At 54.6% G+C, this 27,427-nt stretch overlaps 3 protein-coding genes across 10 annotated transcripts; 2 read left to right on the top strand and 1 right to left on the bottom strand.

The window, feature by feature from the left end:
* The first annotated feature begins 380 nt into the window (after window positions 1-380).
* RIPK3 (receptor interacting serine/threonine kinase 3) lies at window positions 381-5,057 on the top strand. 2 transcript variants are annotated; one of them, XM_063793265.1, is made up of 11 exons: window positions 381-619; window positions 829-969; window positions 1,102-1,411; window positions 1,860-2,005; window positions 2,132-2,178; window positions 2,387-2,554; window positions 2,665-2,732; window positions 2,967-3,341; window positions 3,482-3,542; window positions 4,032-4,226; window positions 4,875-5,057. In XM_063793265.1, exons 1-11 carry the CDS (start codon window positions 600-602, stop codon window positions 4,943-4,945), a joined length of 1,602 nt encoding a protein of 533 aa, XP_063649335.1. In that variant the 5' UTR covers window positions 381-599; the 3' UTR covers window positions 4,946-5,057. The 2 variants fall into 2 exon arrangements, with proteins under 2 accessions (XP_063649335.1, XP_001169864.4); XM_001169864.5 differs by lacking the exon at window positions 4,875-5,057 and having other exon boundaries at window positions 4,032-4,402.
* A 279-nt stretch (window positions 5,058-5,336) lies between these two features.
* ADCY4 (adenylate cyclase 4) lies at window positions 5,337-22,016 on the top strand. Of its 6 annotated transcripts, none has more exons than XM_063793240.1 (26): window positions 5,337-5,543; window positions 5,746-5,934; window positions 7,444-7,641; window positions 7,749-7,910; window positions 8,488-8,637; window positions 9,069-9,217; window positions 9,296-9,407; window positions 10,130-10,257; window positions 10,407-10,565; window positions 10,892-11,024; window positions 11,191-11,364; window positions 14,074-14,117; window positions 14,251-14,337; window positions 14,529-14,598; window positions 14,942-15,039; window positions 16,026-16,110; window positions 16,218-16,355; window positions 16,963-17,073; window positions 17,329-17,513; window positions 17,710-17,794; window positions 18,195-18,353; window positions 20,487-20,633; window positions 20,939-21,046; window positions 21,163-21,277; window positions 21,597-21,721; window positions 21,807-22,016. In XM_063793240.1, exons 2-26 carry the CDS (start codon window positions 5,776-5,778, stop codon window positions 21,957-21,959), a joined length of 3,234 nt encoding a protein of 1,077 aa, XP_063649310.1. In that variant the 5' UTR covers window positions 5,337-5,543; window positions 5,746-5,775; the 3' UTR covers window positions 21,960-22,016. The 6 variants fall into 6 exon arrangements, with proteins under 6 accessions (XP_063649310.1, XP_063649311.1, XP_063649312.1 ...); XM_063793241.1 differs by having other exon boundaries at window positions 5,345-5,444; window positions 5,750-5,934; XM_063793242.1 differs by having other exon boundaries at window positions 5,346-5,444; window positions 5,793-5,934.
* Window positions 22,017-22,338: 322 nt separating this feature from the next.
* On the bottom strand, window positions 22,339-27,259 carry LTB4R (leukotriene B4 receptor). 2 transcript variants are annotated; one of them, XM_009427592.5, is made up of 2 exons: window positions 25,354-27,259; window positions 22,339-24,738 (listed from the first exon to the last, which is right to left on the bottom strand). In XM_009427592.5, the coding sequence occupies exon 2, from the start codon at window positions 24,721-24,723 to the stop codon at window positions 23,665-23,667; it is 1,059 nt and encodes a 352-aa protein (XP_009425867.1). In that variant the 5' UTR covers window positions 24,724-24,738; window positions 25,354-27,259; the 3' UTR covers window positions 22,339-23,664. The 2 variants fall into 2 exon arrangements, with proteins under 2 accessions (XP_009425867.1, XP_009425868.1); XM_009427593.5 differs by having other exon boundaries at window positions 25,358-25,480.
* Between the last annotated feature and the right edge of the window lie 168 nt (window positions 27,260-27,427).

Genomic DNA, 27,427 nt, shown 5'->3' with positions numbered 1-27,427 from the left:
AATAAAAGCAGTACCTATCCCCTTAGGGTTCGTGTGAGAATTAAATAAGCTAATATATATACCTGGTGCATGATAAGTTTTATATATGTGTTGGCTATGATCTTAGGGCAGCTGTGAGAGAGCTGAGCCCTAGAACCATAAAACCCTCCTAAGCACCATCTCCACTCATGGCCTGGCAGGCTGTGGAGCAGGAAATCCTGTGGGAAAAGGGAAGGCTTTGACTGTAGGAGTGGGTTGATTGTGGGTTCCTGGAAGGTGAGGACTCCTTCCCTAACATCCTCAATGCCCAGCAACACCTAATCTGGCTGCGGCACGCGGCAGGTGCTCAGGAAACGCTAGTCAAGGAGAAAGGCACTAGCTTTCGCTCTGCCCCCTGCCCCACCCCAGGGGCGGGACTGTAGAGGCGCCTATAAGGGAAGTTGTTCAGTCAACTCGGAAAAGGGGTAGCAACCCGGAAAGTAGACTCACCGTCTTGGTCTAGAGACTGACCCCTGCACAGACAGACCCCTTCCCCTCTCTGCGAAAGACCCAAGCCCCAGAAGTCACTCCATCTCCTACGGCTCGCAATTTCCAGAGGCCCCCTGGCACCTTCCAGCCTGATGTCGTGCGTCAAGTTATGGTGAGTAGGGAGTGGCATGTCGATCGCAGCCTCCGACATTCACACCCAGAGCGCCCCACAGACTCGCTCAGAGAACGTCTTTGAGTCCGGGGACGGTGGGGGCCGGCGAGGGAGGCTGGGGATTGCAGTGAGAGCGCCGAGTCACAGGGGCGCGGGGAGCAGCGCTGAGGTACGGCACGGCCGGCTAGTGGGCGACACCCCTCTCTCAGGCCCAGCGGTGCCCCCGCCCCCTTGGTGTCCATCGAGGAACTGGAGAACCAGGAGCTCGTCGGCAAAGGCGGGTTCGGCACAGTGTTCCGGGCGCAACATAGGAAGTGGGGCTACGATGTGGCGGTCAAGATCGTAAACTCGTGAGTGACCCCGGTTGACCCCAGCCGCAATCTGGCCAAAAAGGTGGAGCCACTGTGCTCTGGGGCCTGAATGGGGAAGGGAGGGATTTTCCCACGACCCCGGTGCGACTCCAGCTCTCTCCTGGAGTGTAGGAAGGCGATATCCAGGGAGGTCAAGGCCATGGCAAGTCTGGATAACGAATTCGTGCTGCGCCTAGAAGGGGTTATCGAGAAGGTGAACTGGGACCAAGATCCCAAGCCGGCTCTGGTGACTAAATTCATGGAGAACGGCTCCCTGTCGGGGCTGCTGCAGTCCCAGTGCCCTCGGCCCTGGCCGCTCCTTTGCCGCCTGCTGAAAGAAGTGGTGCTTGGGATGTTTTACCTGCACGACCGGAACCCGGTGCTCCTGCACCGGGACCTCAAGCCATCCAACGTCCTGCTGGACCCAGAGCTGCACGTCAAGGTCAGCTGGTCTACACCCCTCTCAGCCTCAAGACAAGGCCCCAGAGCTGTTCCAGCCAGGCCCACCGGACACTAGACCTCCAGAGCCCTGTCTATTGAATAGGCGTAGCCTCTCCCTCTGGACACAGGGCTGCCAGGGGACAAAGCCCAGCCAGGAGTTTTAGCTCCTGCCGTACCAGGTGATAGAGGCCCTGACCCACACGAGTCATTTCCACCAGCTGCCCCACCAGCCCCTCCAAAGAGTCATGGCTGACCCAGCCCTGGAGACTCAGACCTTGACCTAGCCCTACCACAAGGCACCTAGATCTACCATCCAAGGGAACCTCTTCCCTTGACCTCCACACTCCCTTTACAAAGCTGAACCTGCACCTTCTGGGGGCAGGGGGGTTCCTGGAGGCTCTCTGGCCCCCTTGTCTTCCCTACCTCCCACTTCTTTCCTTCCTTTGCAGCTGGCAGATTTTGGCCTGTCCACATTTCAGGGAGGCTCACAGTCAGGGACAGGGTCCGGGGAGCCAGGGGGCACCCTGGGCTACTTGGCCCCAGAACTGTTTGTTAATGTAAACCGGAAGGCCTCCACAGCCAGTGATGTCTACAGGTAAGGATCCCGGCCCAAACACACAGCCAGGATTCCTACACTTCTCTGGGCCCTCCCAGGGGATGATGTATAGGAAAGGAGTCTTACCAGTGATTGGACCGATCCTCAGCTTTGTGTCTCCTGCAGCTTCGGGATCCTAATGTGGGCAGTGCTTGCTGGAAGAGAAGTTGAGTGTAAGACTCTAGGAGGATTCTGGGATCCTTAACCCCAGGTGCCCTTCTCTTGAAAGCCCCAAGGCTTCCCCTTCCCGCTCACCTACTTAGACTGCCCTCCTCCCTCCTCGTGCCCCCACATTACACTCCCTGCCTCTTTCCATGATGAAGCAGATAATTCCCTTTTACCCTGAATGGCTTCTCTTCTCACCCTCCTCCCCTACTCCAGTGCCAACCGAACCATCACTCGTGTATGAAGCAGTGGGCAACAGGCAGAACCGGCCCTCATTGGCTGAGCTGCCCCAAGCCGGGCCTGAGACTCCCGGCTTAGAAGGACTGAAGGAGCTAATGCAGCTCTGCTGGAGCAGTAAGCCCAAGGACAGACCCTCCTTCCAGGGTGAGCTGGCCAGTTAGCTGGATCTAGGATAAGCTTGGGTCTGTCAGCAGGGGGCTTTTCTCAGGAAAAGAACATTTGCTCACCTGCACTCCACTCTGCTGTCCCTCTAGAATGCCTACCAAAAACTGATGAAGCCTTCCAGATGGTGGAGAACAATATGAATGCTGCTGTCTCCACGGTGAGTGCCAACATCACCCCTCCCCAGGAGCTGGTCAGGGATGGCACAACGTGGCTACCTGGCCATCCAATGACTCACCACTGACCACTGCTTTTTATGCCTTGACCTTTGTACCCACCCTCCCCAGCCCACCCCTGAGTTCCCAGACAACAGATTATGGACCAAGGGACTACTCCCTTGGGTTTACTCTGGCTCATCCAAGTCATACCCAGCAAACTCCTCCCATCCCTGCAGGTAAAGAATTTCCTGTCTCAGCTCAGGGGCAGCAATAGGAGATTTTCTATCCCAGAGTCAGGCCAAGGAGGGACAGAAATGGATGGCTTTAGGAGAACCATAGAAAACCAGCATTCTCGTAATGATGTCATGGTTTCTGAGTGGCTAAACAAACTGAATCTAGAGGAGCCTCCCAGCTCTGTTCCTAAAAAATGCCCGAGCCTTACCAAGAGGAGCAGGGCACAAGAGGAGCAGGTTCCACAAGCCTGGACAGCAGGCACATCTTCAGATTCAATGGCCCAACCTCCCCAGACTCCAGAGACCTCAACTTTCAGAAACCAGATGCCCAGCCCCACCTCAACTGGAAAACCAAGTCCTGGACCCCGAGGGAATCAGGTGAGACATTGACAGGATTAGGGGATGCACTAAGAGTCCTATAAATGCTGTCCCCTTGCCAGCGAAAACTTGGGGCTGAGAGGAGTGCAGTGGGAGTGCCAGGCTCCAGGGCAGAACTGGATGCTCTGTGCTGTTTGCAGGGGGCTGAGAGACAAGGCATGAACTGGTCCTGCAGGACCCCGGAGCCAAATCCAGTAACAGGTACCCATTCTCTACCTCTTTCTTTTCCCTGTTCAATTCTTCCACCGGACTCCTCCTCCAGACCTATATCTAGATTCAGGGTACTTTGTGGAGGGGAGGGGAGAAGATGATCTAACTCAACCTTCTCATTTCATAAATGGGAAAACCGACTCCCCCTGAGAAAGGAGCCCTCTGAGGTCACACAACAAAGCTTGGATTTGTCCCTGAATTTTCTAACTTTCCACAACACCAGCTCTGTGAGCCCCCTAAGTTCCATTGTTTCAGCAGTCCAGAGGACCTCCCAGCAAAAAAGATCAGGGTCTCAAATGTCAATTGCCACTCTCTAGAGCTTCTGCTAACCCAATTCTGGAGAGGAGCTCTGAGGGGAGGAGCACAGGGCACACCTTGACACAGCCACTGACAAGTGGAGACTTCATACTCCCCACCCACCCCCAACTTGGCCTTTCTGACAGCTAAACCCTCCTGCCACCATCACTATTTCTCTTAAAGGGCGACCGCTCGTTAACATATACAACTGCTCTGGGGTGCAAGTTGGAGACAACAACTACTTGACTATGCAACAGACAACTGCCTTGCCCACATGGGGCCTGGCACCTTCGGGCAAGGGGAGGGGCTTGCAGCACCCCCCACCAGTAGGTTCGCAAGAAGGCCCTAAAGATCCTGAAGCCTGGAGCAGGCCACAGGGTTGGTATAATCATAGTGGGAAATAAAGCACTTTCCAAGCTTGCCTCCAAGAGTTACGAGTTAAGGAAGAGTGCCACTCCTTGAGGCCCCTGACTTCCTTCTAGGGCAGTCTGGCCTGCCCACAAACTGACTTTGTGACCTGTCCCCCAGGAGTCAATAAACATGATGGAATGCTAGTCAGTCTGAGCTCAGCCAGGGGCAGGGAGGGACTGGGATGGGGGTGGGAGCTGCCAGTGAGGGATAGGGAGGCACCACAGCTCTGCTATGGCAGGAAGCGGGGATGCTGGGGGCTGGGAGTGGGCAATGGCCTGGCACACAAGGTCAGGGCACAGCTGGCTACAACAGGAAGGAATCCTAGAGGCCTGGTTCCCCAGACCACTCTCTAATCTCAGGGCAGTGCTTCCTCTAAAGCCTAGGATGGCAACCCCACCCTAACCCTAAAACTCTGGGGATAGAGGCTGTGGTTCCTTTTCTTCTGGGCTCTCAAGACTCACTTGCAGGGCTCTGGGGAGGGATGAGTTGATGTGAAAGATCACAGACCTGGCCCCGCACGGTGCCCCCAGGCTCTTAGAGATCATGACGCCACATACCTGCCTCCACCACACACTCAGGTTGCTTCCTAGACATTGCTTCCCTTTTGATTCCCAGTTGCTGTTCGAGAGTGGAAAGCTATGACTCCTAAAGCTATACACAGGCGCAACCCCTCCCACGGAGCATGAACAGTTCAAACCCGGTGGTAGTGGTTGCCAGCCAAGCAGAGACGTCAGGAGAATGAGCGCCCCCAACTCTGACCTAGATCCCCACCAGGACCCACATTCTTCCCTACATTCTCGCCAGGCTTCAGCCCCCCGCCCTCGGTCTCCCCACTACCAAACGTTCACCTCCATTTGGACACATCCCATTGGGTCCACCCCAGCCCACCCCTTCGCATCTCTCCCAGGGTCCACATTGCCCTTCCCTGAAGGGGCTGAAGCGGGGAGGCGATGGTGTTAGGAGAGACAAAACCAAGTGCGGGAGGAGACCAGGGGAGTCCGGCTTTGGCACAGGAAGGGGCCGGGCTGTCCCGTCGGGGAAGTGGGAGGGGGCCGCGGCGCCGGGAGGGAAGCGCCTGTCGCCCGGGACTCTGAGCCGGAGCGCAGCGGCGAGCGTGACTCCGCCATCAGGTCCCCGGCTCCCTCCCCGGACCTAGCCCACTCCGCTGCGCCAGCGCCGCGGGCAGTGAGTTCGGGGATCAGGGGAACCCGGGGCTCCCTCGCACCAACCCCAAATCCTGCCCTCCTGGCGATGAGGCTTTTCTAGGGCACCTCTACAATCCGGGTATGAGGGAGGAGGAGGAAAGGACTGAGGGATCCCCTCATCGCCAGCTGGGAGCGGGCTGGGAGGCCGCAGGGAGGGCCTGAAAAAGGAGACGGGATTGCCACGAGGTTGGGGGCGCGGGGTGGTAGCGGCTTGGAGCGGGTGAGAAAAGCTCAGGTGGGGCCCGCCGGGCCGAAGGAGGTAACCCGGCGCCCGGCCCTAGCCAGCCCCGGGGCTCGGGGCTGGGGAGATCATGGCCCGCCTCTTCAGCCCCCGGCCGCCCCCCAGCGAAGACCTCTTCTACGAGACCTACTACAGCCTGAGCCAGCAGTACCCGCTGCTGCTGCTGCTGCTGGGGATCGTGCTCTGTGCGCTCGCGGCGCTGCTCGCCGTGGCCTGGGCCAGCGGCAGGGTGAGCCGGGCCTCTGCTGCGGGAGGGTCTCTACCTGGGGAGCATTTTCGGGGTTGGGGTTTGTGGGGTCTTCTTTTCGATGTGTTTTCGTTGCTGGGAGCAGAGAAAGAAAGGACCATTGAGCCTGGCTAGGAACTGCAGTGACCCTGGGCAAGTCACTCTACCCTTCTGGGTCTGCTCAGGGAAAAAGCTGAGTCCTGGATGCTTCTCATTTCGGTCCGGGTTCTGACAGACTTTATGAACATCCGTGGTCTACGGGTTCTACAATAAATCCATCACCGGATTTTCCAGTTTTCCAAAGGGGAAATTCTAGGAGGCCCCTGGGGAATTCATTTCCTGCCTTTCTCTCCCTCTTAGGGGATGTAGGGCAGTTGTACCCACAGACTCCCAGAAGGCACCCTCCACCGGGCTCTCACTGAGTCCCAAAGTAAACCCAGGTCCAGTTTCTGTTTGGGGAGGAAGAAGGTCTTCAATCCAATTCTAGAAATGGCCTGCCCCGGGTTTTCTTTTCACTGCTTGGAGGCAAGGTGGGAAAATCACCGGGCGCGGCCAATCCTTGCTGGTCCACGCCTAAATCCGGGAAGAGGTGGGGACAAAATGCTGGGACGGCTGTGCAGCTTCTGCTTGGAGTTGAGGCAGGTGGCGAGATCGCAGCCCTGGTGGCCAGGGAGGTGCGGGACGCCTCGGGTCCTGGCGCCCCCTGCTGCTCGAGCGCTGCCTCGCGCCGCCCTTCAAGCTGCCGGCCGCGGTCCCCGGCTCCGGGAATCTCCCGAGCAAATTGGCCAGATTTGGAGACATTCATTCCGAAGTGCCTCCTTGTGAGCTTGGATCTATCTTTCACTTGCTTCATGAGGCTTTGGTTCCCGTTTGACAGATAAGAAAACTGAGGCTCAGAAACAAATAGGGGATGGGAGCCAGATCTTCTGGGTAGCTGTCCCAGCAAGATAATAGGTTGGACAACAGGAGGCTGGGCGCTGTGGCTCACGCCTGTAATCCCAGCACTTTGGGAGGCCGAGGCGGGAGATCGTTTGAGCCCAGGAGCTCGAGACCAGCCTGGGCAACTTGGCGAGACCCTGTCTTCTACTAAAAATACAAAAAAAAAAAAAAAAATTAGCTGGGCGTGGTGGCGGGAGCCTGTAATCCCAGCTACTCGGGAGGCTGAGGCATGAGAATCACTTGAACCCGGGAGGCAGAGGTTGCAGTAAGCCGAGATCGCGCCACTGAACTCCAGCCTGGGCGACAGAGCAAGACTCTGTCTCAAAAAACCAACCAACCAACCAACAAAAACCATACGAGATTGCTGAGTCTAGATAAAAGCAGTAGGACACAAGCAATTTCAAATGGTTCAACCTAAAGTGAATGGCAAGCGGAGGTGCCTTGCCTCCTTTTCGTACTTAGGCTTGAGGCACCTTTCAGAACTGGGCTGAGGGGCTGGGCTGCCGGCTTTTCCTTTATCAGGTTCGTTCCTTCTCCCTGTCACAATCTTGCCTCACACACCCCTGCCCACAGGAGCTGACCTCAGACCCGAGCTTCCTGACCACTGTGCTGTGCGCGCTGGGCGGCTTCTCGCTGCTGCTGGGCCTCGCTTCCCGGGAGCAGCGACTGCAGCGCTGGACGCGTCCCCTGTCCGGCTTGGTATGGGTCGCGCTGCTAGCGCTAGGCCACGCCTTCCTGTTCACCGGGGGCGTGGTGAGCGCCTGGGACCAGGTGAGAGGGGCGGCAGGCGGGGCAGCGGGGACGGCCCGGGCTTCGATCCCTCACCAGGCCTTGAATAGCCCCACTTGGGCCTTCGGCTTCCCGCGCCCCGCCCCCAGGTGTCCTATTTTCTCTTCGTCATCTTCACGGCGTATGCCATGCTGCCCTTGGGCATGCGGGACGCCGCCGTCGCGGGCCTCGCCTCCTCACTCTCGCATCTGCTGGTCCTCGGGCTGTATCTTGGGCCACAGCCGGACTCACGGCCTGCACTGCTGCCGCAGGTGAGCACGCAAGTAGCACAGGCTGCGCTCAGGACGGCTCTGCCACGTGCTAGTAGGCTCCTTTTGTGGGGGTTGTTGAGCTGTGACTCCAAGGCAAGGTGCAACGCTGGGCGCAGGATACCCAACCGTGCTTTCGCAGAGCTGGTACAACAGTGTGATGCAGTGCCTGCTGTTACCAGAAGAGGGATCCAGGCCACACGGAAGGGAGTCGTGTCGTGGTTTACCCCGGGGACAACAGATGTGGTTAATGAAACCTTGACAGAGAATGAAAAAAAACGTTTTGTGCGATGGGAGTGGGTAGCGACAGTGGAGTGGTATTCCAAGCACAAGAAACCTACCTGCAAAGGTTTCCAGAACTAAGAGGTCGTGTTGGTGAAGCAGCCGAGAGTCTGGAGCAGGGAGCATCTGGGAAGGGAAACGCCCCTAGGGATGCCACAGTGTGGCACCACTTGTCCCACAATAGTTAGGTCCCTCACTGTAAAGCCCAGTCTTCCCCAGCCAGTCTTTGAGACCAACTCCAACTACACACGACAAGCACCCGGGTCCCGCGCCCTCTGAGGCTGGCCTTCACCCACAGTTGGCAGCAAACGCAGTGCTGTTCCTGTGCGGGAACGTGGCAGGAGTGTACCACAAGGCGCTGATGGAGCGCGCCCTGCGGGCCACGTTCCGGGAGGCACTCAGCTCCCTGCACTCACGCCGGCGGCTGGACACCGAGAAGAAACACCAGGTCAGCCGGGCCTGGGAAGGTCAGACCAGCGCTCCGAGGGAGGAGTTGCTTAGATTACATAACGGGGCTCCTCCACAAGTTGAGTGACTCTGGGCAGGTTTCTTGACCTGTTTCCTCTTTTGTATAAAATGCGGGTATTGCCCATCTTAGAAGGTTGTGAGGCTCAAACAAACCAAAGCTTATAAAAAGCACTTTAGAGCATTATGATATTAAGTGAACTCCCATTCAGGTGTTGATACTGGGAGTTTAGTCACTAAAGGTGATCAGTGCAGGATGGAGTGCTGGGGCCCTGCTGTGTGCAGCGGGAGGACCTGGGGGAGCACCCTGGGGAGCATCTAGGATGGGCAGTGTGGGCTCCTGAGTGATTTGGGGGACAGGGCCTCCTGGCTTTAGGGTGCAGAAGAGTTGGTGTTCATAGTGACCTCTTCCAGGAACACCTTCTCTTGTCCATCCTTCCTGCCTACCTGGCCCGAGAGATGAAGGCAGAGATCATGGCACGGCTGCAGGCAGGACAGGGGTCACGGCCAGAGAGCACTAACAATTTCCACAGCCTCTATGTCAAGAGGCACCAGGGAGTCAGGTATGAGGAAGAATGGCTGGAGGGGAGGGGCCTGTGGGCTAAGACCCTGGCCCTGCTGACACAGTCTGCCCTATGCAGCGTGCTGTATGCTGACATCGTGGGCTTCACACGGCTGGCCAGCGAGTGTTCCCCTAAGGAGCTGGTGCTCATGCTCAATGAGCTCTTTGGCAAGTTCGACCAGATTGCCAAGGTCAGAGAAGACTTCCCTCCCCACCCAGGGACCCTCAAACATCCCATCCTGGGTAGCCCCTTCCAAGGGAAACTCCCACCTTATAAGATCCCAGGCCCACTTCAGTGCATGCAGGCCCCCAGATATTCCAATGGAAGGAGGAAACCCTCTCAAACATTCCCAGTCATGAAGCTGCTCACCACACACCTCAAACCTACAGAGATCCCTCAATATCGCCACAGATGTCCCAAGTACAATGCCCCAAACATGCTCAGAGCCCCAACATATGTGTCTCTGGACACTACAACCAAATCTATAGAGACGTTCTGATATTCTAACCTTAGGAGGCCCTTCCAAGAGAAATTTCTGCCCTATGCAACCTCAGCCCAGCAACCTGCTTAGACTCCAGGGATGGCTCCAAGCAACCAATTCTTGGATTCCCCCCAACCTCTCAATCCTGAGACCACTACCACGTACTCAACTCTGGGTACCCCCTTCAACATGCCAAAAGTGGAAAGAGCCACAGCCATCCAGCCCTTGGGGAAACTCTTCTGAGAAAGAGATCTGTATGAAAGACAGTTAGCCCCATATCAAGTGAAAGGAGTCCCTAGATCTGATCTAGACACTACCCCACCTTGGAAGTTCTTCAGGAATACCCCGCTCGCTCCCCACTTTTCCCAACTCCCTCCTACCCTTCTGACCTCTAACCAGGTTCCTCTGCACACCCACATACACACTCCCAGGAGCATGAATGCATGCGGATCAAGATCCTGGGGGACTGTTACTACTGTGTCTCTGGGCTGCCACTCTCACTGCCAGACCATGCCATCAACTGCGTGCGCATGGGCCTGGACATGTGCCGGGCCATCAGGTCAGCTCAGGCGGTGGTCAGGAGGAATACTGAGGGTGGATGTGGGGGGCAGCAGGCAGCTGACAGAAGTCCTCTTTGTGAGAATCAGGGGTGTCTCACAGGCAGGGCTGAGGGTAGGACTCAGATTGTCCCACACACACACTGCTCAGGAAACTGCGGGCAGCCACTGGCGTGGACATCAACATGCGTGTGGGCGTGCACTCAGGCAGCGTACTGTGTGGAGTCATCGGGCTGCAGAAGTGGCAGTACGACGTTTGGTCCCATGATGTCACACTGGCTAACCACATGGAGGCAGGCGGTGTACCAGGGTGAGACCTAGGGCCCTAGGCAGCTACAGCAGAAGGCCAACCAGGCCTACCACAGGCTGCCATCCTTTCATTAGTTCCTTAAGATAAGCGCAAGATGAGTACCTTAAGATGAGTCCCATATGGGGCTTGGGAGATCCTAGGGTGCAGGGAGGGGAGCTGGGAGGCACCTCCTGTAACACAGGCTCTTTCTTGAAGTCAGACATCCAGGAACGATCTTTAAAAGACATGAGATGTTTGTCAGTTCTAGGAGCCATGGGGGTGATGGGGCAGGAAATAGGAGAATTGAAGGCCCTCCCTGCTGACCCCTACTGCCTCCCTCCTTCCAGGCGAGTGCACATCACAGGGGCTACCCTGGCCCTGCTGGCAGGGGCTTATGCTGTGGAGGACGCAGGCATGGAGCATCGGGACCCCTACCTTCGGGAGCTAGGGGAGCCTACCTATCTGGTCATCGATCCACGGGTAAAAGCCCAGCCCAGATCCCATGGGCTGGCCTACACAAACCACCCCACAGCCAACAGGCCTGATCTCTTCTGTGCCAGAGATTGAGTTCCTGGGTCCTAGTTGGGGGTGGAGGGAGAACGAGGAAGTGTCTGTGGTCTTTACTGTCAGCCCTTATGTGCCCCAGGCAGAGGAGGAGGATGAGAAGGGCACTGCAGGAGGCTTGCTGTCCTCGCTTGAGGGCCTCAAGATGCGTCCATCACTGCTGATGACCCGTTACCTGGAGTCCTGGGGCGCAGCCAAGCCTTTTGCCCACCTGAGCCACGGAGACAGCCCTGTGTCCACCTCCACCCCTCTCCCGGTATGTGCACCTTCATCCTGAGCCCCAGAGCTTAGTTAAATCCACCCCCAGTATCCTCAGGCCCCACTTGCAGCCTTCCCTGCCCCCACCACCAGTGAGCCACTTAATGATTTGTGACATCCCAAAGTCCCGAACTGTCTGGTCACCCCAGTCACTGGTTCAGGCCCTTCCTTGCCCCTCCTTCTAGAGAAAGAGCCCTCCAGCTCACCTCAGAGAAGATACAAGATCCCTACAGACACCATTGTAGGGACCAGCCCCACAGGGTCGGTGGGTCTCTCCCTGTGTGCGACGACGAGAGAGTGTAGAAATAAAGACACAAGACAAAGAGATAAGAGAAAAGGCAGCTGGGCCCGGGGGACCACTACCACCAATGCGCGGAGACCGGTAGTGGCCCCGAATGTCGGGCTGTGCTGTTATTTATTGGATACAAGGCAGAAGGGGCAAGGTAAAGAATGTGAGTCACCTCCAATGATAGGTAAGGTCACGTGGGTCACGTGTCCACTGGACAGGGGGCCCTTCCCTGCCTGGCAGCCGAGGCAGAGAGGGAGAGGAGACAAAGAGAAAGACAGCTTACACCACTATTTCTGCATATCAGGGACTATTAGTATTTTCACTAATTTACTGCTGCTATCTGGAAGGCAGAGCCAGGTGTACAGGATGGAACATGAAGGTGGACTAGGAGCGTGACCACTGAAGCACAGCATCACAGGGAGATGGTTAGGCCTCCGGATAACTGCGGGTGAGCCTGACTGATGTCAGGGCCTCCACAAGAGGTGGAGGAGCAGAGTCTTCTCTAAACTCCCCCGGGGAAAGGGAGACCCCCCCCCCCCACCCCGCTTTCCCGGTCTGCTAAGTAGCGGGTGTTGTTTCTTGACACCTTTTGCTACCACTGGACCATGATCCGCTTGGTGACGGGCGTCTTCCCAGACGCTGGCGTCACCGCTAGACCAAGGAGCCCTCTGGTGGCCCTGTCCGGGCATAACAGAAGGCTCGCACTCTTGTCTTCTGGTCACTTCTCACTATGTCCCCTCAGCTCCTATCTCTGTGTGGCCTGGTTTTTCCTAGGCTATGATTATTGAGTGAGGATTATCATAATATTGGAATAAAAAGTAATTGCTACCAACTAATGATTAATGATACTCATATATAATCATATCTAAGATCTATATCTGGTATAACAATTCTTGTTTTATATTTTATTATACTGAAACTGCTCGTGTCCTCTGTCTCTTGCCTCGGTGCCTGGGTGGCTTGCCACCCACACACCATGTCCATAACTCCCCAGCCTCTACTCAGGAGAGTGCCTTCCCCTGACACCACAAAGGCAGTTGGACCCCCCACTTCCTCCTGTCTCTGATTCTAGGGCTGTGCACCTATAGCACCAGGAAATGTCTCTGTTTAACTCAATTCCTGAAACTGCATACTCTCTTCTTCAATCCCCCCAACACTGGGGAGTGGGGGAAGGACACTGGCAGCAGTGGTTGCAGGAAGTACTTAATTCCAAGTGTTAACATGAGGTAGGGGAGAGGTCAGAGGGTTAAGCTGGAAGGAGGAAGAGGAAGGAAGAAGCTGAGGTTCAGCTGACTGTTGCAGGATGAGACCTCCAGTGTGGGTGGAGTGGTGTGTGGGGACTGCTACAAGCCCAGGGACTGTGAGATGACGTTAGGTACAATTACATAGCAGGAATGCCTGCCAGGGCCCATGCTAGACCTCCTGCCGCTTTCCACTGGTGTGCAGGCTAGGGAGTATTAGGGTGGAAGAGCAGGACCCTTTGTTCAAGGGTGTCTCCTGAGGCAGGACCTTCACTAGCACAGAAATCCACTTAGCCCCTGAAGTTCCAGGGGCTCAGTCAAATATTAGAAATCTTGCCAGGCACGGTGGCTCACGCCTGTAATCCCAGTACTTTGGGAGGATGAGGCAGATGGATAGCTTGAGGTCAGTAGTTTGAGACCAGCCCGGCCAACATGGCGAAACGCCATCTCTACTAAAAATACAAAAATCAGCCAGGCGTGGTGGTGCGTGCCTGCAATCCCAGCTACTCAGGAGGCTGAGGCAAGAGAATTGCTTAAACCCGGAAGGCGGAGGTTGCAGTGGGCTGAGATTGCACCAATGCACTCCAGCCTGGGCAACAAGAGCGCAACTCCGTTGCAAAAAAAAAAAAAAAAATCCAGCCAGGTGCGGTGGCTCATGCCTATAATCCCAGCACTTTGAGAAGCCGAAGCAGGCGGGTCACCTAAGGTCAGCAGTTTGAGACCAGCCTGACCAACATGGTGAAACCCCGTCTCTACTAAAAATGCAAAAATTAGCTGGGCGTGGTGGCACATGCCTGTAATCCCAGCTACCTGGAAGGCTGAGGCAGGAAAATCGGTTGAACCTGGGAGGCGGAAGTTGTGGTGAGCCGAGATCGTGCCATTGCACTCCAGCCTGGTGACAGAGCAAGATTCAGTCACACACACACACACACACACACACACACACACGAAGATCCTGGGAGTCTAGAGAGTCGGGGGAAACTTTAAGGAGAGTCAAACCTCCCCTTCAAGGGCAGGTGGGATTTGGGAGACAGAGAGATCATTAGAGGCAAAGGAAAGAGCCCAGTGAAATGCCCAAGGTCAAAGACATGTATAGAGCATGCAGTGTGGCTCATGGTCTACCTCACTGCAGGGAAAACACCCACCATGCCCACCTCCCCCTGTGCTCTCCCAACAGGAGAAGACCCTGGCTTCCTTCAGCACCCAGTGGAGCCTGGATCGGTGAGGAGGCCTCAAAGTCTTTGCCAGTGGGGCTGTCTGGATGACCCCCTCCATCCTCCCTGGGGGTCTGCTCCTGCTTTGCCCAGATGCTCTGAGGGTCTCTGTGGTGATGGACTTGGCTCTCACTGTGCAGGAGCCGTACCCCCCGGGGACTAGATGATGAACTGGACACCGGGGATGCCAAGTTCTTCCAGGTCATTGAGCAGCTCAACTCGCAGAAGTACGGAGAACAAAGAGGGCTGGGGGGGCCGCAGGCCCTGAGGTCATGTGGTGGAGAAGGGATGGTGCTCCCTGAGGGGCTGGAGGGAAGACTCGCCTGACCACCCCCTCTTGCCCTCACTCTGCCCTCTTCCTGCCCTTCTGTGCCCTCTGTTCTCTGGTGCTTTCGCCCACCCTCCCACCTCCCACCAGACAGTGGAAGCAGTCGAAGGACTTCAACCCCCTGACACTGTACTTCAGAGAGAAGGAGATGGAGAAAGAGGTGGGCTGTGGTGTGGGTGGCACCAAACAACTTCCCAACTTTAGTTCCTTGGCGCTGGGGAGGGGTCAGCCCTTGGGTCTCCTCCCCAAGTCTGCTCAGTTTGTGATCCTAGGGGTGAGGAGCTTTTGCCTCTCTCTAAAGGAAAGTCACTCTGTAGACTGAGCTACTAGATGGTAGGGGGAGGAAGGAGGGTAACTCCTTGGAGAACTGGTAGGGTCTACATGGAACTGAACTGGAGGCTGGGTGGTGAGGCTGAGGAGCCCATCCCTTGCCTGGGAGTGATGCCTTCAAGGTGATGGGTACCACTGGACCCTGTCTCCACCTCTGGTCCCCTCACTTTCAGTACCGACTCTCTGCAATCCCCGCCTTCAAATACTATGAAGCCTGCACCTTCCTGGTTTTTCTCTCCAACTTCATCATCCAGATGCTAGTGACAAACAGGTGAGAGTGCCCCAGGCAAAGGAGGCCCTGGCTGTCATAAGCGGATCACCTTGCCCTCATGACCCCTGGCCACACTTTCTTCCTTCACCCCTTCCCCTTAGCTTCAGGCACTTATCCACAGAGGAAACATGTGTTCTGGGGAAAATGATAATCACGGCCCTTATCTTAATCTTGTAGATCCTGTGGACTTTCTACACAGCCCTAGCATTTTCCCATGAGCATCTCTTTTGATGCTAACAACATCCCCATGAAGGCCAGTTTGTTTCTATTGAGAAACCCAAATCTGGCAGCAAATGCATGAGCTTAGAAAGTAGGCCCTCATTCCTAGTCCACTGCTAGGAGGGATGAGGACTTGTTCTTAACTCAGCCAGGTGGCCGGGTGTGATGGCTCATGCCTGTAATCCCAGCACTCTGGGAGGCTGAGGCAGGTGGATCACCTGAGGTCAGGAGTTAAAGACTAGCCTGGCCAACATGGTGAAACCCCATCTCTACTAAAAATACAAAAATTTGCTGGGTGAGATGGCAGACGCCTGTAATCCCAGCTACTCGGGAGGCTGAGGCAGGAGAGTCGCTCAAACCCGGGAGGCGGAGTTTGCAGTGAGCCAAGATCACACCACTGCACTCCAGCCAGGGCAACAGAGCGAGACTCCGCCTCAAAAAAAAAGGAAAAAAAAAAAACTCAGCCAGGTTAAAGAGCTTTGGGCTAAAGGCCCAGAGATCAGTCTGCCGTAGCCTCAGCCATTCTTGTGAGCCCCCACTCCCCACCATATGGGTCCCTGTTCCACCTCGACACTGCTCTAGACCCTTAAGCCAGCCAACCCAGATCATCAGAATGCAATGTCTTCTATCAGCCGGGACCCCATCGCCAGCCAACCCAGATTCCCCAGAACCACTTCCCCTATCTCCCACCCAGCCCACACAGCACCTTCATAGCACACAGGGAGCCTGTTCTGGCACTTCAAGGCCTCGCTTTTGTCTCCCTTTAGGCCCCCAGCTCTGGCCATCACGTATAGCATCACCTTCCTCCTCTTCCTCCTCATCCTTTTTGTCTGCTTCTCAGAGGACCTGATGGTGAGGTGGGCTGAGGGGTGGAAGTGGTATGCCGGAGCCCTGGTCACAACCTGTCCTGAAGAGGGTGCCCCAGCCCCATGGCTAAGATGCCCATGCTCCCTCCACAGAGGTGTGTCCTGAAAGGCCCCAAGATGCTGCACTGGCTGCCTGCACTGTCTGGCCTGGTGGCCACACGACCAGGACTGAGAATAGCCTTGGGCACCACCACCATCCTCCTTGTCTTTGCCATGGCCGTTACCAGCCTGGTGAGGACAGAGGGGGCCCTATCCACCCCCATGAGGGCATGTTGGACCTGCCAGGGACCGAAAGAGAACCCCTGGATTTGGGCAGGCAGCTGGACTAAGCCCAGGGGATGCTGGAAATGTTGTACAAATAGAAAGAAAAAAATTACAGTCTCCAGCAATCTACCGTCTGGGCATAATAGTTGTTGATAACACTTCGGTGAATGTCCTTCTTATCTTTTTTCTGTGTAGGCAGTTACTTATTACTTAGATCACTTGGCTGATTCTTCAGGATTTAGACTCATTCCTAGAATTCTATTCCTGGAGGGCACCTGGGAATCACCCACCAGCCAAGTTACAGAAGAAGAAACTAAGGCCCAGAGAGGCTAAGTGGCTGGCAAGAGCTCACACAGTGGCTCAGAGTCAGAGGAGTACTCTTGACGCCCCTCACATAACTCCTCCCCCAGTGAGGACCCCAGTGCTGAGGTTCCCTTCCCAACCAGAAATAGCAGGATCCACCCCTTTGGACGAGTCTTCCCCTGACTCATCCCTGGGTCAGCTGAAACCCAGCACAAGCCACCACTGTGCCCAAGAAGCTACCTGCCTCTTCAACTCCTCATCTCCTCTGCAGTTCTTCTTCCCAACATCATCAGACTGCCCTTTCCAAGCTCCCAATGTGTCCTCCATGATTTCCAACCTCTCCTGGGAGCTCCCTGGGTCTCTGCCTCTCATCAGTGTCCCAGTGAGTGTTCCCACATGCCCTTAATCTCCTTCTGCACACCCTTCCTCAGCCCAAGCCCACAGCCCCCTGAGTAGAGGAATGCTCCATTCTGTGGATTAGAACAGACATAAGTCACACTCAGTGTGTATCAGTGTGTATGATGCCCCCTGTCTCCCAGATAGGACCTGGGCCTGGGAGGGACAGGAAGGGAGCCCTCAGCCGTCCCCCCTCTGCCTATGGGACACGCCCACTCCTGACCCCTGCCTGGCCCCACAGTACTCCATGCACTGCTGCACGCTGGGCTTCCTCTCCTGCTCCCTCTTTCTGCACATGAGCTTCGAGCTGAAGCTGCTGCTGCTCCTGCTGTGGCTGGCGGCATCCTGCTCCCTCTTCCTGCACTCCCACGCCTGGCTGTCCGAATGCCTCATCGTCCGCCTCTATCTGGGCCCCTTGGACTCCAGGTGTGCACAGCCGCTGGACAGAGGTGCCGGGCCCCCTGGGATGGGGGTGAGATGGGATACAGCAGAGCTGTCCTGGCCTCACTGACCTGAATCACCCACAGGGCAAAGTGGGAGGGAAGCGGAGGCCTACATGGGGGCAGGGAGAAGGCCAGGAAGTGGGAAAGCAAGGGGTAACCCTGATCCATGGCCCCTTCAGGCCCGGAGTGCTGAAGGAGCCCAAACTGATGGGTGCTATCTCCTTCTTCATCTTCTTCTTCACCCTCCTTGTCCTGGCTCGCCAGGTAAGACACCCAGCTCAGCCCCACCAGGGCCCACCTATGAGTGGCCCCCATATTTGTGACTTGATCTTTCTAATCTCCAGGGTTGAATGCCCATTGGAAGCTTCTAAGCGAGCCTTCCTGCTTCCTTTCTTTCTCTTTCACTCCCCGCCCCTCCTTTCTCCCACACCCCTATCTGGGAAAGCCCATGCTTTAGAAAAAGTCTGCTGCCAATTCTCTATCCCTAGTCTGAATCTAATTTCAAGGATAGTCTCTCTCCAAGGATACTTGCACCTTAAGCTCTACTTCTAAACTGGGGGTGGGGTGGGGGTGGTTTCAGGCATCATGGAGTTGGGGCTGAACACTCAGGAGCTGGGCTTCCCCTGCTCTGTGTCTCCCCATGGCCCCTGGTGACCCTCCCCAGAATGAGTACTACTGCCGCCTGGACTTCCTGTGGAAGAAGAAGCTGAGGCAGGAGAGGGAGGAGACAGAGACGATGGAGAACCTGACTCGGCTGCTCTTGGAGAACGTGCTCCCTGCACACGTGGCCCCCCAGTTCATTGGCCAGAACCGGCGCAACGAGGTGACTCCTGACCCCCTGACTCCTGAGCCACGGATGCCATGGGGCCTAATTTCAGATGAAAGCCTTGACCTATGGCCCGTTTTCTCTAGAACCCCCAGAAGGGTCACCCAAGCCCTTGTGCTTGTCAAGCATCTTCGTTTTCACAACATCTTAGATTCTTTCTTTGGTGAGCACAAAACTGCATTTCAAATTCTTACTTGGAAGGCATGTCTTCTCTAACTCATGACCATTCCATACATTCCAGAAGCTTAGGTGTTGATGGGAGCTGCCTGGAGCAGGGGTCCCCAGCCCCCAGGCCGCAGACTGATACTAGTCCATGACCTGTTGGGAACTGGGCTACACAGCAGGAGGTGAGCGGTGAGCCAGCACTACCGCCTGAGCTCTGCCTCTTGTCAGATCAGTAGCAGCATCAGATTCTCATAGGAACTTGAACCTTATTGTGAACTGCACATGCAAGGGGTCTAGGTTGTACACTCCTTATGAAAATCTATTAGGCTGGTGCAAAATTAATCGCAGTTTTTGCCATTAAAAGTAATATAATTAAAAGTAATTACTTTTTTTTTTTAAGACAGAGTTTCACTCTCATCGCTCAGGCTGGAGTGCGACAGAGTTTCACTCTCGTTGCTCAGGCTGGAGTGCATGTAATGGCACGGTCTCAGCTCACTGAAACCTCCGCCTCCTGGGTTCAAGCAATTCTCCTGCCTCAGCCTCCCAGGTAGCTGGGATTACAGGCGCCTGCCACCATGCCTGGCTAATTTTTTTTATATTTTTTTTTTAGTAGAGACAGGGTTTCACCATGTTGGCCAGGCTGATCTCGATCTCCTGATCTCAGGTGATCCACCCACCTTGGCCTCCCAAAATGCTGAGATTACAGGCGCACCGCACCCGGCCTAAAAGTAATTACTTTTAATGGCAAAAAAAAAAAAAAAGAAATGCAATTAATTTTGCACCAACCTAATAACTAATGCCTGATGATCTGAAGTAGAACAGTTTCATCCCAAAACCATCCCCCGCCACAGCCTGGGTGCGTGGAAATCTTGTCTTCCGTGAAACCCATCCTTGGGTCCAAAAAGGTTGGGGACTGCTGGTCTGGAGGATACAGTCCACCCCTCTCTCTAGACCTGCACTATCCAATATGGTAGCCATTAGCCATATGAAATTTTAATGTTAATTAATTAAAATAAAATATTCAGTTCCTCAGTTGCACCAGCCACATTTCCAGGGCTCAACAGCCACTCGTAGCTAGTGGCCACCCTATTGGACACTGCACATAGGGAATGTTTCCATTGCAAAAATTTCTATTGGATGCTGCTGCTCTAGATCCTCAAAAATCTTGCTAGTGCCAAACCATCAGAAATTCACCCACATATTTGTACCATCTTATTTATATCATCTGCTGGCCCTCTGCTGTGGAAATGCTCTTGGCTCATATTGAGGAATGTTAAAAGAAACAGCTCAGGAGCTCTTTCACAGCCTTATGCCCCCACCGCCTGCTCCCTGCTCTCAAGATCAGTAGTTCTTTTCTGGTTTCTTCTGTTATAGACACAGGGAATCTTGTAATCGATCCTTTTCTCTCTTCACTTTGGCTGCTAGAAAGCTGAGAGCCAAAATCTAAGACTAAATAGGATTTCATGGCACTCATTTTGTGAACCACCCTCAGATCTGATTCCATCTTTATTATCTTACCCTTATTTTCCCTTTGCCTCATAGTCCCTATTGTTGCTTACTTTATCTTTCATTTTGTACCTATCTTAACTGACTTAAACACTTAAACACATTTTACCCTTGGTTTTGTAGCCAGCTTAATTGACTTAAACACCTTTCAGCAATAAGATAGGACATAGAAATAATTCACATTGACAGGATCCCAGTTCTAGGAGTGACACCCTTCGTGTTGCTGTGAGGTGATCCTAACGCCAAACCTCTGTCTCTTCTAGAATTACAATGAGATCTAAGCTTTGACTCCTAAGTCACTTCCCTGGGGTAGCCTGGCCCTACTCCTCTCCCTCCTTCCCAATTCTTCTTAAACAGGGAGACCAGGAGTGTGGACATGGGGAGGAGGGCCCCACGCAGACCCCTAGAAGGGAGAGGAACATGACACACACCCCTCACTCCAGTCTCCTGCTCCCCCAGGATCTCTACCACCAGTCCTATGAATGCGTTTGTGTCCTCTTCGCCTCAGTCCCAGACTTCAAGGAGTTCTACTCTGAATCCAACATCAATCATGAGGGCCTAGAGTGTCTGAGGCTGCTCAATGAGATAATTGCTGATTTTGATGAGGTGAAAATTCCAAGAGTCTCCCAGACCCTATGTCCTAGATTCTAGAATTTTCCACCAGTACCTCCTTCCACTTTGCTTTTCTGGCCATGAAGTCAATCCTCCCCTCCACAGTACTCCCTCGCCTCCTCTGATCCCCCAGATCTACCCACTCCAGCAACATTGCCCACCACCAACCCTCTCCTTCCTGACACTATCTCCACTCCCATAGCCTGATCCTTTAACTCCAAAGGCTTGGGGCTGGGCTTCTGGGAGAGGTGATGGAGAGAGTAAGAGAGACTGGGGACAGGACTCTTCTCTATATACAGCTGCTCTCCAAGCCCAAGTTCAGTGGGGTGGAGAAGATCAAGACCATCGGCAGCACCTACATGGCAGCCACAGGCTTAAATGCCACCTCTGGACAGGATGCACAACAGGTACGGCAACCCTTCCTTACCTACCATCCTCCTCTGGGCTCTCATTGATGGGCTTATTAGTGGGACTTATTCCTATGCCCTCACTGGCCCACCCTGGTGGCCGGGCCCATTGCCAGGATGCTGAACGGAGCTGCAGCCACCTTGGCACTATGGTGGAATTTGCCATGGCCCTGGGGTCTAAGCTGGACGTCATCAACAAGCATTCATTCAACAACTTCCGCCTGCGAGTGGGTGAGAGACTTCCCCTGCTGCAGCAGTCTGGTACCTCCTCACCTTCCTGAGCTTGCCCCACTCCAAGTCCTTTGTTAGCTGCTCCCAGTTCATCCTGAAGCCCCTTTCCTGACTCACTCCCTGGGATGGGGTGTGAAGGTGCTGGGCCAGGAGGTACGAAGCTCTCCCACTCTTTTTCTTAAGCTACATTCCTCCAGCCCTTAGAGACCCCTCCTCTCCTCTAGGGCCCCCCAGGCTCTTCTCCCTTCCTTCCAGTTCCTTGTGGCTTCCTCTTCCCCTCTTCCTTCTCCAAGTCTGTCATTACCACATCCCTCATTAGGGTTGAACCATGGACCCGTAGTAGCTGGAGTTATTGGGGCCCAGAAGCCGCAATATGACATTTGGGGCAACACAGTGAACGTGGCCAGCCGCATGGAGAGTACAGGAGTCCTTGGCAAAATCCAAGTGAGGGAACCACATTGGAGGCATAGGGGGAGGGGGACTAAGAATAGGGCCACCTCCATATTCCCTCACCCCCCTCCAATTGTAGGTGACTGAGGAGACAGCATGGGCCCTACAGTCCCTGGGCTACACCTGCTACAGCCGGGGTGTCATCAAGGTGAAAGGCAAAGGGCAGCTCTGCACCTACTTCCTGAACACAGACTTGACACGAACTGGACCTCCTTCAGCTACCCTAGGCTGAGATTGCACTCCCCTTCTAAGAACCTCAATAAAGAGACTCTGGGATGTCTGGAGCCCACTGATGTCTGAAGCTGCTGATATAGCTGGGGATCACCTTCTCATTGCCCTTCAGCAGGAAGTATTCTTCTTCCCAGGCCAATTTTAGTGCGAGTGTGTGTGTGTATGTGTGTGCACATGCCTGCACACATGCGTGCATGTGAGACTGAGCATGTTGAAAGGGAGTGATTTTTTTCACAAGCTCAGGAAGAGAACTCCCTCAGCCTCTCTGCCAACTTGATTATAGTATTTTGTACACCTTGGAAGCATAAAGAATTTAGCCACATGACTCAAAACAAAAATTTGCCCTTTCCTGCCCCCTACTCAAAAATACCGGAAGAATCTCCAGGGAAATGTCATTTGAACTTTATTAATTCAACAAACACTAAATAAGTACCTATTATGTGCTCACCATACAGAATGGGCGAGAGGACTGGGAAATACTCCGTTAGGTCCCTCCCAGTTTCAGCTGCTGTTCTCAAATTGGTGCACCATACTTTCCAGTAAGGATCTGTAGACAGCTTGGGGATCTCCTCTTCTTAGGTCCATCCAACATCCCTTTGCTTCCTTCTGCATCCTTCTGCACAGATGCTGGTATATGGGTCTTGAGGTATTGATGACTCATTCTCACTGGCTCATACTTTGGGGTCCATGGGAGTATGTCAAACCTTGACATACTAGGTTTGTTGCGGATGTTGCATGTGGATATTTGGTTTCCCTCTCTTACTTGCTCTTTTGTTTTTTTATGAGAAAGATCCAAAAATTACACTGCTGCCACTGTGGTTGCCATCTTCCTAAAACCTTGTCAGAACAGAGTTGGACCAAGGTTCTCTAAAACAACAGTCATCTCTAGGAAATAATGACTCATCCCTCTCACTTTTGGGAATCTTTGTTTCCTGGGGCCCTCAGCCCCACCCTGTGCCAGGGTGTGTTGTGGAGGTTAGCAGATGCTGATATGCAGAATTCTAAGGGATAAGATCTAATGACTTAGTCCTCAAGTCTGGCCTCTTTGTGAAATGGAGGGAAGGAAGGCATCCCCTAGAACATCTCCTATGGAGAGGACAAAGATTATTGGCAGGAAGTTGGAGTCATTCTAACAAGGAGACTTATCACAGGCTTCAGGGAAGATATTTCACAGCAGTGCTGTTTTCTCAGAAGGACCCGGGTCACAGAACCTGGAGTGATAAGCCCACATGGGTGGTCTTCCTAGACAAGCTGCTTTAGGAGTCTGTAGACTGCGTTTTGCTAAGTATTATCTGCAGACTATGTACTCGGAATCATCTGGGATGGGGGCAGTCTATGTTTCTTTGTGTCCCTTCCAAAATTGCAAATCATGGGGAACTAAAGGACGTGACTCTCAACTACCGAGAGGGGCCCCACCAGGGCGCCCATGAGCACCCCGATACCCACAGCACATGTACCCCACTTACAAGGTTGACCAAATTTCAGACTTCAGTTTTAATGGTTAAAGCTGCCTGTGGGAGCCAGGCTGGAGCACGCTCTCACTCGGCCCTCACTTTGCTCCACCTCTCCCTCTTCTTCCACTCCACTCCCGCCTCCCACGCTCCCACGCCCTCCACGCCCTCCACGCCCCTGCTCCTCCTCCAGGTACGGAACTGGCTCAGAGCTAGCATTCTGCCAGGAGGAAAGTGCGCCTCCTTCCACCAGGCCTAGTTCAGTTCGTTTAACTTGAGAGGGCTGGAGGCAGTGAGGCTCTCGGAAGGGCCGGGCTCCAGAGCGGCGGGGCCGCTCCTAGCGGTCTGGCCCAGGCTGCCCCCGCGGCGCGTGCTGGACGCCTCGGAGCCCGTGCCCTCCAGCAGCTTGGCGACGAAACCCACGCCCGCCGAGCGCAGCAGGCCGCCGCCAGCGCACGCGTACAGCACGGGGTTCACGCTGCTGCTCAGGAAGGCGAGCGCGATGAGCACGTTGCGGGCCAGGCTCAGCCGCTTCCCCACGAGCCCTAACCCGGCGGCCTGGCCGGCCAGCGCGCGGCCCGCCTCAGCCAGGTTCACCACGTGGTAGGGCAGCCAGAAGGCGGCGAAGGTCAGGATGATGAGCACCACCAGGCGGCCGGTGCGGCGGCTGCGGCGGAACCGCCGGGCCTGTAGCCGACGCCCTATGTCCGAGTAGCTGGCCACCACAGCCAGGAAGGGCAGCAGGAAGCCCGTGACAGCCTCGAAGATTAGATGGAAGGCCCGGTGCCCTTCGCTGGGGTACCGCGGGAAGCACAGGCTCATGTTCGTTTTCCACGGCACTACTGTGCGGTACGCGAGGACGGGTGTGGCCAGCAGAAAGGACAACACCCAGATGCCTGCCAGCACCCGCCGGGCCATCGCCTTGGTGCGTAGCTTCTGGGACACAAAGGGGCGGGCCACCGCCAGTGAGCGGTCTAGACTCATGGCCGTGATAAGCAGGACGCTGGCATACATGCTGACTCCGCAGACATAGTGACACAGGCGGCAACCAGCCAGTCCAAAACTCCAGGTGCCTTGGGCCAGGAAGTGAAGGAAAAAGGGAGCAGTGAGCAATACGGCCAGGTCGGCCAGGGCCAGGTTCAGCACCATCAGGGCAGTGACGGAGCGCTTCTGCATCCTTTTCAGGATACTCCACACCACAAAGCTGTTGCCGGGAAGCCCCACAGCCAGCGCCACTGACAGCAGGATGATAGCCAGCAGAGAGATGAACTCTACACCTAGTGAGGGGGATGCTGCAGAAGATGTAGTGTTCATGGCCGTCGGGAGGACCTGGAGAGTGAGGGCGGACACACGCATGAGAGTAGAGGACCAAGGGTTTCCTGACGCCATGGACACACCTAGGCTGAGAACTCTAGTCTGTCTCCAGGGTCAGCAGCATCAGAGGTCCCCCTGAAATATACTGCCCCCATCGCTGCAGACTGACAACTTAAAGGGATCTGGTTGAGTACAAAGACTAGTTTCCTAACTGGGTCATGGGGCCCCTTCCTGCCCACAGACCCAATTGCAAAATATACAGTGACCACAGCAGCAGCAGCATTTCCAGACCTTTTCAGTCTCCTCCCCTTAGGAGACCCTAAAGCCCAGAACCAAACAGAGTTCCTACCAATGCTGCACCCCTTGAAAGGCCAGTCTTTTTGCCCCCTGCCAGGCCCTCAGCCCCTCAATCCCATTAACTTTCCCAATCACCTGCCTACTGTCCCCAGAGATGCCCAGGGTCAACCAGGAATAACAGGGAGGGGAGGAGTTTAGTGGACAAGTGACAAGGACAAAGCCTCCCAACTTTTTACGCTGGTCAGACTTTCTTTGGAGATTCCTTTGCACCTTCTTTCATGGCTGTACACTGTCCCACCACCACACAACCACGGCCGCTCCCAGGAAACTTACTTACAAGCTTTGGCAGGAACTGGTTGGAAGCTGATGCCAATCCCAGGGTCAGGGCAGGGTGGTGTAGCCTATCCCTGGATCTGTCCCACTGCCAAGGGCCTGGCCCCAGGTCTAGGTGCTGTTTGCTAAATCAGCCAGAGAGGAAGTACCACAGAGCAGAGGACAGGGAAGACGCATCTTCCTGAGGGTGGGGCTGAAACCCCTACCCACTCCCTTCACTAGGAGGGGGGATAGTCTGTTTTCCAGGGCAACCCAGAAGGCAGGAGGACTCCTTAGAGGTGGGGCCAGATGAGAAGAGACCAGGAAGGAGCAGTGAGAGAGGAAAGAGGGGTGTGGGGAGTGAGAAGGCTGGGTGTGGCCTCAAGATGCAGGTCTAGACTGGATAATTGAACAAAGTAGTGAATGGTATCATATAGGAGAAGGAGGTATGGTAGCCAGAGAAGGGAAATGGGCTCAGATTGGAGGCTACAATGCTGATATCTTTTTGTTTTGTTTTGCTTTGTTTTAAGATTAATAGGAAGTGTAGGTTGGAGCTGTGACTAGGTCCTGGGTCTGGGTTTGGGTTAGATAACATCATGATTTAAAGAGGGCACATCAGTAAATGCCGAAGGGGGCAGCACTCTGTCCTTGGCTTCAGTTCAAGCTATGATCTAGGTGGTGGGAAAAGGGCCATCTTCCAGCACCCCCTTTCCTCCCCTTACTTAAAGGGACTGGTTCCATATAGGTCAACCAATTCTCCATTCTCTTCGGTAGAAGCCAAAATCCAAATGGTATCCTTGGTATCACACAGAATGCCAATTACTTCCCCTTTCCCCAAGCACCTACCTTGTGCTTGCCCATGTGGTTACCCTGCTGAGTCTGGATTTATGATCTGGGCAAGGAGATTAGCACTACCTCTTTCCTATCTTCTCACAGCCTACTATTCAGTTCCACTTTAGACACACAAAGTTGAGGCGGAGCTGGCAGGCTGAGCATGAGGAGCAGGAGTGAGGGAGCAGGAACAGTGATGCCTCATGCCCACCCTGCCAAGAGGGGAAACCAGCAATGCAGAAATGGTCCCCTTACCCGTTTCCTGGACAGAGGAATATCTCCTTTCCTTGAAGTCTCCTGCAAAAGCTAAAAACTAAAAATTCCTGGCAGGTTGTGGTGGTTCATACCGGTAATCCCAGCACTTTGGGAGGCTGCGGGGAGCAGATCACTTGATGTTAGCAGTTTGAGACCAGCCTGGCCAACATGGTGAAACCCCGTCTCTACTAAAAATACAAAAGTTAGCTGGGTGTAGTGGCATGTGCCTGTAGTCTCAGCTACTTGGGAGGCTGAGGCAGGAGAATCATGTGAACCCAGGAAGTGGAGGCTGCAGTGAGCTGAGATCGCACCACTGCACTCCAGCCTGAATGACAGCGAGACTCCATCTCAAAAAAAAAAAAGAAACTAAAAAGTCCTTCCTTCAATCTGACCATGGGCCTTCCTGCTTCCCTTTCAACTCTCACTTCTCAGGAAAGATGCAAAGTATAATGGTGGCCACTGAGGTCCCTTAACCTTTCCAGAGCCCCCACTTGTTCTGCTTGGAGAAAAGCCAGAGCAGAGTTGACCTCGCAGCTGTCAGGCAGAGGATATGAAAAAAATGGGCAGAAACCGCAGCAAGAACTGAAGTCAGAGTTCAGGAAGGGCTTCCTGACCGCACGGGATGTGAGAGAAGGGCAATGTGCAACAAAGGAAGTTAAGGAACCTCTGCCCAGTGCATGAGGACGGAAAGAATCCCGTGAGGCCTGTGTTTGGGGACAGAAGCTCCAGGGTCAACCAGAGGCCCCTTCAGACAGAAACTGGGTTGTCCTTGCCTCCTCTCTCAAGCTGTTCCCCACCCGCATCTACCTTGATGGCCTTTCTTCCCCACACCCAGGACCAGGCACTCTAAGCATACTCCCTGCTGTTCTAGTTCACAGGTGCTAGTTCATCCCAGTTTTGGTAGCCCTAGCATGACCCTGGGGACTGGGTTTCTTTTGCTGTTTTGACTTCTGTCTGGGAAGCAGGGAGGTGTGAGCAGTCGCTAAAGTAGAGCCTGGGGTGATGGTCA

Source organism: Pan troglodytes, chromosome 15 (genome assembly GCF_028858775.2).
Source record: "Pan troglodytes isolate AG18354 chromosome 15, NHGRI_mPanTro3-v2.0_pri, whole genome shotgun sequence".
Classification (NCBI taxonomy): Eukaryota; Metazoa; Chordata; class Mammalia; order Primates; family Hominidae; genus Pan; species Pan troglodytes.
The sequence above is the reverse complement of the archived record's forward strand: the minus strand, read 5'-3'. Positions and strand labels throughout refer to the sequence as shown.

Excerpts from the sequence above, each read along its gene's own strand:
- ADCY4 (XM_063793240.1), top strand. The coding sequence starts at position 5,776 with ATGGCCCGCCTCTTCAGCCCCCGGCCGCCCCCCAGCGAAGACCTCTTC. Across the intron at positions 14,338-14,528 it reads GAGCAGCTCAACTCGCAGAA|ACAGTGGAAGCAGTCGAAGG; the intron begins GTACGGAGAACA and ends ACCTCCCACCAG. Across the intron at positions 17,795-18,194 it reads TCCTTGTCCTGGCTCGCCAG|AATGAGTACTACTGCCGCCT; the intron begins GTAAGACACCCA and ends GACCCTCCCCAG.
- LTB4R (XM_009427592.5), bottom strand. The coding sequence starts at position 24,723 with ATGAACACTACATCTTCTGCAGCATCCCCCTCACTAGGTGTAGAGTTC.
- RIPK3 (XM_063793265.1), top strand. The coding sequence starts at position 600 with ATGTCGTGCGTCAAGTTATG. Across the intron at positions 970-1,101 it reads GCGGTCAAGATCGTAAACTC|GAAGGCGATATCCAGGGAGG; the intron begins GTGAGTGACCCC and ends CCTGGAGTGTAG. Across the intron at positions 1,412-1,859 it reads ACCCAGAGCTGCACGTCAAG|CTGGCAGATTTTGGCCTGTC; the intron begins GTCAGCTGGTCT and ends CTTCCTTTGCAG.